Source organism: Danio rerio, chromosome 11, assembly GCF_052040795.2.
Source record: "Danio rerio strain M-AB ecotype USA chromosome 11, GRCz13ab, whole genome shotgun sequence".
NCBI lineage: Eukaryota > Metazoa > Chordata > Actinopteri > Cypriniformes > Danionidae > Danio > Danio rerio.
In genome coordinates this window covers 30,654,745-30,667,296 of record NC_141031.1, presented here as the reverse complement: position 1 = coordinate 30,667,296, position 12,552 = coordinate 30,654,745, and the positions used below count along the sequence as shown (strand labels likewise).

The 12,552-nt window shown below is 35.1% G+C and overlaps 2 protein-coding genes across 3 annotated transcripts in view; both read left to right on the top strand.

The window, feature by feature from the left end:
* Positions 1-875: 875 nt before the first annotated feature.
* On the top strand, positions 876-10,289 carry LOC110440101 (guanylin). 2 transcript variants are annotated; one of them, XM_087273821.1, is made up of 4 exons: positions 876-1,021; positions 1,855-2,041; positions 7,827-7,929; positions 9,251-10,289. In XM_087273821.1, exons 1-3 carry the CDS (start codon positions 953-955, stop codon positions 7,907-7,909), a joined length of 339 nt encoding a protein of 112 aa, XP_087129947.1. In that variant the 5' UTR covers positions 876-952; the 3' UTR covers positions 7,910-7,929; positions 9,251-10,289. The 2 variants fall into 2 exon arrangements, with proteins under 2 accessions (XP_087129947.1, XP_087129948.1); XM_087273822.1 differs by lacking the exon at positions 7,827-7,929.
* Positions 10,290-11,934: 1,645 nt separating this feature from the next.
* The window catches only part of ece1 (endothelin converting enzyme 1), a 131,188-nt gene continuing 130,570 nt past the window's right edge, over positions 11,935-12,552 (top strand). The window contains exon 1 of the mRNA XM_087272856.1: positions 11,935-12,076. The gene's annotated coding sequence lies outside the window, so the exon portion shown is untranslated. The remainder of the gene's footprint in view (positions 12,077-12,552) is intronic.

Below are 12,552 nucleotides of genomic sequence, written 5' to 3'. Positions count from 1 at the left end.
TCATTAAACATGTAAATGTAATCAAACACAAACCTTTTCCAAAGACTTAATATGCACAAACATGTATACTTTCCATATCAATACAGATTGACACTTAGAACAGTCAACTAACCTGTTAAATGGTGGAATAAACACAAGACAAATATATGCGTGTGATCAGCTCTCCATGTTACTGGGCTATCGCGAGCAGTCCAGAAAAGGCTAAATCACACACTGTGCTCTCTTAGCGCCCTCTATCGCTCTGGCGGAACCACCATTCCCTTTATGCATTTACACATGCATATCATTAATATCCTCAATTGTGGCAAACCAATATTTGGGGTGTCACACATATATTTCTCAGTTCTCAGAAAATTATCCCTGGGCACATTTTCCCAATGAGCCTGTGTTAACCATATCTACAGAAAACACTACTTCACTGTCTCAGCATCAAACTTTTTGTCTGTTTGTGATATTTACTAGCTTTTTCTTTCTTTTAGTAAACATTTTAGGTTCCCCAACACTGTTTACGAAAACTCAGATCCACCAACACTACAGAACTAATATAGTATTTGTCCATAGCACTGTATGTTCCAAACCCTATATAGTTCACAGTGGAATGACCTTGTCCACAATCAAACTCCTAAATCCCAGTTTGCCAGCCAGCCAGCTGACATCTATGTCCTGTATGTGATCATAACAGACAGATTTACGAGATTAACCAGTACACCGTTTATCACTACTGACGGAGCCTATATATGATTCATCTATAGACAAAACACGTACAACCTCTTTTTTATCGAAGAGATGGTAAAATGTAAACGACAGGTTGTATACGACCACTAGCACTTAATAGGTTACTTAGTTAACGATTATCACAATAAGCCCAGGTTATAAAGCTTGACTCGATGAAGATCTGAATTCACTTTGAACAGCTTTTCCTTCATGAAGAGACAAACTTTTGAGGCTGAAAATGAGAGCGCTGGTAATCCTTCTGACAATAAGCGTCCTTCAGATTTCACAATGTGTTGTGCGAGTTTCGGTGAGTCAGAATTGGTCCATTCTCACAAATCGCTCTCATTTCGTGAGGCTGGATGGGATTGGGCGGTTGTTTGGGGAAAGATAATATTGACTCCATTGTCAAGGCAGTGAGAATGTGGCGGTGCAATCTTTTGTGTTTGGTGTTTGTGTGCTTGGCAAAAGTGGAAGTTTTTTTAATTCTGTTTTCTTTTGAAATGTACAGTAAACTAATCAATCAATATCAATCAATAAAATGTTTATCAGGTTAATTTTAACAGAAAAGGTTGGTGCTTTTCTGCCATTGACATTATATGTGTTTTAATGGGAATATTTTGAAATCATAGAAGCTTAAATGTTCTTTATAGTGCAAAGATGATTCTTTAGATTTGTAAAATGTTCTGTAAAAATAGAAAATATAACAAAATTCAGAAATACCTCATATAAATATCTACAATTTCCAAATATCTTTTAGGTATGACAAGGTCATAATTATTATTTACAGAGTTGTATTATTTACAGAGGAATATAATTTACTTTCAGAGTACATTTGTCAGATTTCTCTAATTGAAACTGACATTGATTACATTTTTGTTGATGTAGTTTGATCTGGCTTGCTGTATTATTCAGACTTTTGATATGAATCAATGTAAATGGAAGCTAATGATTGCTCTTCACTGACAGTACATTCATTTAAAAGAAACCCTTTCCGCATACAAATGTCTGTCAGTTTAAATAAGTACAAAAAGCATGTTTTATGACTGTCAAATGGGGAGCGGGTGGGGAGGGGAGTGGATTCCTCTGCAATGTGTGACAATAATTCACGTCTTGTCTTCTTCCTGGATGTCTGTTTTATAGGACAGCGGGTACAGTTTCTCCCTGGAGGCAGTGAAGACCCTGAAAAAGCTTATGGAGTTTGACACCAGCACAAACCCGTCACAGACCTACGGCAACGCAGAGTCCCTGTGTGCCGACCCTGACCTGCCACGAGAGTTCAGAGAGCTGTGTGGAAAACATAACGTCAATCAAGTCTTCCAAAATCTGGGTAAATCTTGAGAAACCTAGTTGCATTTAGTTGTACAGTACATATATTTAACTGGTACTTGGAGTGTACTTGGTTATACAAGGTAACTACAGGGGTTAAGGTGATACTATATAGTTATTTCCCCTTTCACATAGTACATACTTGCAAAACACAACTCTAAAACAAAGTCCTATTAAGATTTCAGATATAATCTTGAAGCTTAAAGGGCCATGAAACCCCCTCGTTTCAGCAGGGTGTTTTTACACCTCTACTTTGGAAAAAGTCAGAAAAGTGGGCGTGTCCAGCTCTGTTTAGGGGGGAGTGTCGGAGGAACTAAAGTGGGAGGGTGTGGGAGTGTCTATTTGGGCACGCGCAAGTTTCAGTCAAAATACTCACACACAGTAGAAAGTGATGGTGTTTAACCTACATGGACATCTGTAGTGGAATTATTTGCCAAATTATTAAATGGTGGACTTTAACTGCAGTTTGGCTCTTTCATTCAGGGAATTCATTCATGCCCCTCGCGACAAACGAGATATTTGATGCAATGTTTGATACCGCACGGCGAATGAGAGAAAAAAAAACCTCAGCATTTTCCGGAAACTTAGATGCACACGGCAGGTAGCGTCAGAAAGCCGCGCGTGTTATTCCGGTCACTAAATGCAGTAAAAACCCTACACGAGGTTAAAGTTTGGTTGTGGTCCTAACATGTTACGGTGCAATAGTTAACTTAGTTCGATACGAACAAACTGAATAAACAAAGAGCACTGGTCGCTCACTTACCAAATCTGTAGAGACAGGACAATCACCAGCAACTAGAGCCGCGTCTTTATGAAGAGAAATACTACAAGCGAATCCGATCTCAGTGTTTGCAGATGAGAACAGCTCTCAGGTAAACAATAATCCTCCTTAGACACGTAAGTTATTGTTGTCGAGCGTCGCGTACACTGTTAATCCACACGTGAGTCTGAGCTCTCACAGAGAGAAAAAGAAAACGAAACTTAACGGCAGCAAACTATAAAAGCAACACTTCACGCTTGTTTTGCCAACACAACGTGGCGTCTATGTCGTGTAAACAGTAATGAATATTAATTAAATTGCACAGTAGAGCGCGCTGATTGGTTTGAACCAAGCCTTACTCATGCATTAATGCAACACACTGTAAGACGTAATAAGACTCACTCTGGCACAGACACCCAGTCTGCACGCTGGAATACACGCTATCATGGCCGTGACGCAGCTTTAAAAATTCGTTTCAAGCAGGAAGTACGAATTTGGTTGAAATAATGCAAAAACAACCAATTTACACTTTTTAGTGAAATATAGGTGTCTTAATAGTGTTTTTAGCAGTGTGGGACACATATACGACTGTCAACAGCTCAAAAAATGTGTTTTGGTGTTTCGTGACCCTTTAACATTGCAGTAACATTACAATTAAAATGTTTTTTTAATCATTTATTTTTGATAGAATCTAATTTTTTTTTTCAAAAAAGGGTAAATAAAATTGATCAAATTTTGTTTATGTAGCACAGAAAAATAACCTGTTCTTTTGAACGATTTATTAATGAATGTAATATTGAATCATAAAAAATGATGACACATACAGTAAAATGTTTTGCTTGGAATGTTTCTGAAACAAAATGTGAGCAAATTAAAATGGTTTCTGCTCTTTAAAAAATGATTTGTTTGCTTAAAAATGTGTAAATTCATTGCCTTAAAATTACTAAGTAAATGTATTATGCTTATACTTATAAAAAACAAGTAAAATCAACTTGACTGTTCAAAGTTGCAATCAGTTTACTCACTTTACTAAAGTAAAGTCAACTTGTTGCTTTTAAGGAAACTGTTTTACAGTGTAGAGTGTCTAAAATCTGAAATTATAGTAATATTTTACATTAAAATCCTAAACAAAAAATACTGGCAGTGGCGGGCCCATGAAGAACCTTGAACATTCATAGAAACTTTGCATTACAGAAAAGGTTCTTTAAAGTAAAAATAAAAAAAAGGTTCTTACGTTCTTTTTTTATTGAAACATGTTTCACACCAAGAAACATACAATTAATTTAAGAACTCTTTGCTGAAAGGTTTTTTATGAGCTAATGCACAGATCCAATATTGACCCACATGTCTTTCTCATCTGTTTATGTTCACTTAATTCAGTGGTTCTCAAGGGGTCGCAAGACAATGACAGGGGGTCGCTTGGAGATTTAAATAAGTCAAATAAATTTTAATAAACTATTAGAATTACAATATTTTAACCGTAACCCACAGAAGATAAAAATAGTCGTTTTTAAAAGTAAAAAACAACAACATGCAAATGAAAAGCTATCAGTTTTTCAATTATTTTTTCATAGGATCATTGTGTTTATGTTAGATTAACAACACAGCAATAGTGTCAGCTGCAACAGATGGATTTATAGCACCAGGCTAAACTTTCTGACACCTTTATGACAATCAAATGCAATAGAAATAAATACAGGCCACAACTGAATATTGAGAATGATCTCTGATTAGTGGTCTCCAAAATTAAACCAAGAATAGACTTGTGCTGAAAACATTGTGCCCACCAGTCTCTTTAGTTGAGGTTAATATTAAATTAAACAAATTAATACATGACTATAAAAATGATATGGTTGTTGGACTGTTGCTTGTGTTTATATAGACCTATTGTTGTATGAGCAACGCTTGCACATGTATAACTACCTAAGAGGAATTTGGGGGTCACGAGTTACTGGCATTGCTATTTTAAGGGTTGCTGGCTGAAAAGTTTGGGAAACCCTGTCTTACAGTATATCGTAACCAACTGTGTTTATAATGATCTTCACCAAGACAGGTTTTTTTATTGTTGTGTGTGTATTTGTCTATCTAAGCAAGAGAGGTAGGGTGAAGAGTCTGCCACAGAGAAGATTTTATGATTTCATTATAAACATTTAATTTCATTTATATCCACATATATACCAAAAACTGTATCTTTTACAAACTTATGGCAGCGCAAACATCTTCTTGTAGATATAAAAAGTATATCAGGGGTTCCTAAACTTTTCAGCTCGCGACCCCCCCCAAAATAACAATTCCAGTACACAATAACACCACCATCTCGGAGGTGGTTATAAACATACAAACTTTGCCCACAACAGTTCACACACACCAATAGGCCTATATAAACACAAGCATATTAACAACACAAAACAGTCTAACAACCATATAATTTTATTTTGTAATTTATTTATTTGTTTACTTTAATATCAACCTCATCTAATGAGACTGATAGGCACAATGTTTACTGCAATGTTTACTGCACTTGGTTTAATTTTGGAGAATTCATCCTCCATGTTCAGTATGATTTTTAAAAATCTTTAAAAACACAACAAAAAATGTAATGTATGCGAGTTATGTGAGGTTGTCAAAGTTTACCATGATGCTCTGAAATTAATCTGCTGCAACTGACGCTATTGCTGTGTCCTTAATATAATGTAAACACTCCAGGGGTTGCTTTTAATGTGCATGTTGTTTTAGTGTAACTATTAAATAATTTTTATCTTCTGTAGGTTATGGATAAAATATGGTTCCTAACAGTTTAATAACACACTTGATTTTTGGAAATAATAAAGCAACCAAAAAAAAAACTCTGAAATGGTTGTTCTGTGGCATCACTGACAGAATTGTATTTCAGAACATGTCATTTTAAGAGTTTATCAGTCTATACTGTTTTCCTTTTTTTATCAAAGAAATGTAGCCTTGCATTGGAGACTTACATAAACAGAAATCAACACCAGTATATACTGCAAATATTAAATGCCATGGCAACTAGGTGTTTTTATTTTTTTGGATTTCGCATAATAAAAGAAACATGACAAATGAACAAAGAACACAATTTATAAAGTCAAACAGGATGCGGGTGAAACAGTGCATCAGCTCAATCATTTTCATTCACTTTAGTGCACTCAGATGCCATGTACTATGATGAGTTAAAAAAAAGTGTGCTGTTTCAGGAACTTCGATCAGCTCATGACTTTGTTATTAAATTCTGAGCACCAAAAACACTTGCTTTGCCTCTTCAGAAGCTCAAAAGTGTGTTCCTCCAGTTAAGTTCAACAAGCATGTGATTTCCTGTAGGCATGTTTGATGCACACACAAAAATTCTTTTGAACTTTTATTGTTTTTCTCACCGTGCTTCAAAGGGCAGCCTGATTTCCCTGTCAGTCTTCCAGGCACGCATTAGTTTTCCCCATTGGCAGCAGACAGACAATGCTGGGGTGTAATCACCTTAACTGCAATGCTGCAACCGCCATAACATATCCGCTATATTAGACCTGGATAAAAAAATATATTATTGCTGATCATATTTCTCTAGTCTTAGGATACCTTTGCATAGAAGTCACTGGAAGTTGGTGGAAGTCACTCATAGATTGAACATGTAATATGCATGGGCACGTTGAACCAAAATTGTGTTTACAAGGAGAAGATATGGATTTAATTTTCAAAAACATGCTCTTAGGCCCACAAAATGCTGTTGTTGTGCACATGTATCACCAAAGGACATAAAACATCTGTTTTTAGTTGTTATGGGCTGTTTGACTCAAGTAAAAATCCTAATATTTTATGCATTTGGCTGTTTACTCAGACTTGAGACCTGCTGACTTCAATAACTTGCATAAACCTAATGATGTCAAATAATGATGATGATGTCAATAAATTTAAACTTAACTTCATATTTAAAATGGCTATAAAAGGATCCTTAAAAATCTGTGCTTAACTTGAAATGTATATCAATGGCGTAAAGACAGATTTTTAAGATTGTTTTAAACAGAGGACAACATCTAAAACAAAACAGGCTATAATTATAGGCTATAGATGAAATCAAGGGTTCAATTTGACCTGTTGGCAAAACAAAAGATGAAACAATCATTCAAACTAATTTAATATGTATTTTAGAAACAAAAACAAACAAACAAACAAAAATTATTATAAAATAAAATATAAAAAAGAGGATGGGCAAAGATGCACCCGTCTTGTTTATGTGACAGACAGTGTGTCCTTGTAGTTTACTTTGCATAAATTTAAATACATTTTAAAATAGATTTATAGAAGAAAACGTTTTATAAAGAATTATTTAAATAAAATGAAAACAAATGATAGTTTTTACAAAACATGCACACTATAAACACTACTAATGCAAGCTGTAATTCAGTTAAACAATTTCAATTTGATTGCGCCAATGCTTTGTTACCTCTCCCTCCTCTGGCTACATGTCAGTTCCGTTAACCCAATTTGTTCCGAAACCTCGCAATTTACAAATTAAGCACTGCATGCAAACGTTTTTCACACCAAGAATTAAATGGTTCTAAGATATCTTTATTAAAAGATTCTTTAATGAAGCCAAAATGGTTTTACAGTTTATGGCAGTTTTTAATTCTTTTTAATTTTTATTTTTAATTTTCTGTAATCAAATTGAGTTAAACATGTTAGCTTTGTATACGTGTTATATCACAGCAAATTCAGTTTCTTCTCCATTGTTATGTATTAAAATAAACTAGTGTCAGGTTAAAGTTCTAATAAACTGTAAAAAGTCGTTTTGTGTGAGGACAACATGAAGGAATTAAAGGGCACCTATTTTACCCATTTTTCAAAATTGAAGATGCATCTTTTGTGTCTCCAGAGTGTGTCTGTAAAGTTTCAGCTCATAATGCCCATCAAATTATGTATTATCCCTTTCAGAATATTAGAGTTTTCTGCTCTGAACACAATGTAGCTGTTTTTGTTGCCTGTGCCTTTAATGCTAGTTCTCCCTCCCACCGTTCCCAAGTGCCTGTCAGAGTTGGCCTCAATCTCCGGCTGCGTCTGATAAACAGCACTATGACAGACATGAAGGAAGCAGATCTCATATAGCCTTTGTGAGAAATACTACAGTAAGAAATTTCCCAATGAATATTTGATGTATTAGTTGTGGAGTTTATTCAAGCCTTTCGATGACACACACACAATGTTGTTACAAAGTTCACATACACACACACACGCACACACACAGCACGCGTGTTTAACTTTGCACTGTTTGTGACAGGATACCTTTTAATATCCACTGCTGTGTGGATATCCTTTATGTTAATGTACAAAATAAACCAGATTTAACATCCATAAACCAGGATTGAAGTGTCTTCTTTTATAGCCTAATTGTACTGACATGAGCTGTGGTGATAAAGACGGTAAAATCGCTGTAATTCATTACAAACATGCTTGCTCATTATTGATCACATGATGATTTATGATCACAGAAAGCAGAACAGACATTTTAATCTTAGTTACTTTGTGCACATCCGGTCTTGTTCTGTTTACATGCGTTACTACGGAGACATTTTAATACGCGACTGTCAATCAATTTGGTGGGCGGGGAAACCGTACTCCTACATCACATTAAGGTGGGCCTCAAAATTAAGAGATCTGGATCCTATTTCAATGTCAGGAAATTTAAAAAAGAGAGTTATTGTTTTTAAATCACTGCAATATGACTGTGGACACACTATACTTACAAATACTTCTGTTCAAACTGCTTCCAAAAGATATTTTCATCATAGGTGTACTTTAAGTTAACTTAATAGTTTTTCCAAATTTAAGTAGATTGAACATAAAACAATTCATTTGTCCCCCAAATTACCTCAAGAATTGTTTTATTTCAGCCCATCTATTTTCGGGGTGTTCGCCTTTACATAGATAGGAAAGTAGAGAAAATTGACAGGAAAGCATTGGGAGCAGAGAGGGGGGAAAGGATCAGCTAAAGACCACAAGCCAGAATCGAACTCAGGCCACCGTGAGCACGAGAGTGCATGTGTCGACACACTAACCACTAAACCACTGGCGCCAACTCAGCTCATTTTAATAAGGGGTTTGAATAAATAACAAATGGCATTTTGTGAGTGTAAAATATTACCTCTATCTAAATAAAATATAAACTCTAGTAATTGCTATAAGCTGTGAAAGTTCGAGCTCTGAGCAGTAAAAATGTACTTTAGGGAGGCAGACAGTGATCTTGCCGCATGTGTAATTGTCTCTTTGTAAACATGGCCTCTCTGTAATGGGCCGTATATTTTATTGCCATCTTAAACACTAGACAGTTTTATTTGCTGAATGTGAGAGCACTCCAGACGTTTCAGACGTGTTACGTCGCATTATTATCAGCAAACATAATACAGTCATTAGGTGGCAGAGACTGACCTTTTTACGTTTTGTCAACAGTGAGAATCATCAGTCCTATAGACCCCTGTGAGATCTGTGCCAACGTGGCCTGCACCGGCTGTTAACCCTGCACACGGAGACCTCCAGTTCAGGACTCTATCAGTGCTGTCAAACATGCACCATCACTAGACACAACATTTTTTGTATTTAATTTTTCACCACCAAGAGAAACGTATATTTAAGCGAGTTTTATCAAATGTTTGGGCTGCATGGTACAAATAATTTTTAGACTAACGGATACTGCCACCTAGTGAATCTATTATGTGTGTTACAGAGAGACCTTTTTAGGACAGATATATTAGAGTAGGATTAACCCTATAAGTCATTACACTGTAACAAGCACACTGTAAAATAATGTAACCCAACTTTACATTGTTGCATTGTACGTTTTCTTAAAATACACTGTAAAAAATCCTTGGCTACATGCATTTGTATAACTACAAGCATCTGAACACTAACCCTGCATTAGTAACATGTTGTTACTGTATCATAACACGGTAATTACACTGCAACAAACACATTTTATAATAATGTAACCACTTCATTTTATAGTGTCCTTGAATGAACAATAACTCTATACAATGTTGTAATAACTGTAAAGTAACGCAGTAGCTGCACTGTAATAAGCTCAAAGTAAAACAATGAGAAGCTTTATTTAAACTTGTATCATACAGTTATAACACTGTAACAAGCATATTAGAAAATTACACACACACAGCACACATGCGTACACTAATAACAGTAAATTGTGCATAACAACTTCTAACATTTAGCCCTAATATGATACATGTTGTAACATTATACCGTAATGCAGTAATAACACTATAACAAGGACACAAAGTGTATCCCATTTTACTTTACAACATAATTCAATATTATAATTTTCTTTGGGACATGTTTCTTGTACTTACTGCAGTATATTATGTTCGAAGTTCTAAGGGGTAGAATATTGTATAGTGTAATAGATATTATCCAGGTTATGAAATAAAGAAAATATTCTGTGGTCTGGAAATGATTTTAAATAAAATGATTTTGTCTATGTTAGAGTTTATTAATAGTTTTTTTTTATTAACTTGGTGCTAAACAAATTGAATTTGCTTTTTAAATAGAGCTATTCAAGCTATCTGGTTAATTATATATGTATTGCAATATAAATTGCAGCAAAACAAAATATCGCAATGTCAGATTTTTCCAATATAGTGCAGCCCTACTTTTTACTATATCAGTATTTGAAAATAACACTTTTTAAAAGTTTAATTAATGTAATTTTATACATTCATCAGATAAATAAATAGTTCACATATAAAGAGAGGAGAGAGGGAGGTGCAGATGCTAGTTAATTTTTTTTTTTATTTCATTATATCAACATTTTATCTCATTTAAATCCACATGTATACTATAACCATATCTTTTACAAACTTAAGGCTGTGCAAATATCTTTCTGTACTGTAGATATACACTACCTGACAAAACTCTTGTTGTCAATGCCAGTTGTAAGAGTAACAAATAATAACTTGACTTCTAGTTGACTATTTGGAAAAGTGGCAGAAGATTTTTTTTCTAATGAATAATCTGTTGAACTGCATCCCAATCATCACAAATACTGCAGAAGAACCTAATGGAACCTACATGGACCCAAGATTCTCACAGAAATCAGTCAGGTTTAGTGAAAAAAAAATCATGGTTTGGGGATACATTCAGTATGTGGGCGTGCGAGAGATCTGCAGAGTTGTTGGTAACATCAACAGCCTGAGGTATCAAGACAATTGTTCTGCCCGTTACATTACAAACCATAGGAGAGGACAAATTCTTCAGCAGGATAGCACTCCTTCTCATACTTCAGCTCCACATCAAAGTTCCTGACAGCAAAGAAGGTCAAAATGCTTCAAAAGTGGCCAGCCCAATCCCCAGAAATTAACATTATTGAGCATGTCTAGGGTAAGATGAAGGTGGAGGGATTGAAGATGATTCCGAAGATTTTTGATGAACTCTGAGAGTCCTGTAAGAACGCTTTTTTTGCCATTCCAGATGACTTTATTAATAAGTTATTTGAGTCAGTGCAGAGATGTATGGGTGCAGTCCTCCAAGCTCATGGCAGTCATAAACATTAAATTATTTTTCCACTGCACCATGACTTTATATCCTTTACTGTACATTATTTCTGTTAAGTGACAAGACTGTTGTCTAAGCAAAGTCAGACCTTACTGTCCTAATTAAATCATTAAAAACAAGTCATGATCATATTTTGTTTTTGTAAAATTAGAGGGATCTAGAGGCCCTTACCTTTCATTTAAGCCACTTGATGCAAACTGATCAACTAGAAGTCAAGTTATTATTTGTTGTTCCTAAAAGGCGACAAGACTTTTGTCAGGTAGTGTACAGCATATTAAAAACCCAAGATGTTTTTCTGTGGCAGAATTATATTTCAAATTTTATTTATATAATGTGTTAGGCTATAGGCCCTATTTATGGTTGTCTTCAAGTAAAACAGACATTAGAGGTAGATTAAATTGTAAAGTGTATGCATCCGGTTATAAAGCTATGTTACTATACAGTATTCTTCGTAAATCCTACTTAAAAACGATTTTGAACGACAACAAAAAAGAAATAAAACCGATTTTCATTTATTCAGCTGTGAAGACTCAGCCAGGGTTTAACCGGCAATGCATTGACCTTAGTCTTCCACTAGAGGTCAGCACTGTCCCGAAAAATGTTGAGCTCTTTCATCGTCGTCCAGCATGTGGAATATTAGAAACAGGTGTCCTTTTACTCCGTGCCCTATTTCTTTGTAGAAATTTAAAGAAGTTTGAAGTACATTTCCCTCAGGCAAGTACGACTTTTTTCTACCTTATAGCAACTGAATACCTTAAGCTGTAGGTTATGAACACATAATTCTTGAGATGTTCCCGCTCTTTGGAAAAACCCACGTGTTACTTACCTGAGGAACAGATGTGCTGTATTTGCTTTCACGTCTCATTATTTCAGTGTTTACTTATTTTCAAACAATCAAATTATAAGGCACTTAGAAACGTGAGCTCAAAGAGATATTTCAGTCATATTGATCGTTTGAAGCGTCTAAATATGCTTTTTATATTGACTATGAGAAACAAGCGGCTGTTTTCAGTCCAAAACATTAGGAATCAAACCTTTTTATCTTCTTCACAAGCACAAAATGAGTGTGATTCAGACAAATCCCACGTAGAATACTAACAGCTTATTGTTGGTGTTGTTTGAGAGCCTGTTATGTAAGGATATCAAAGTGGTGTTTGCGTAGGAAAAGCCGAGACCAGCGTGTTTGTATT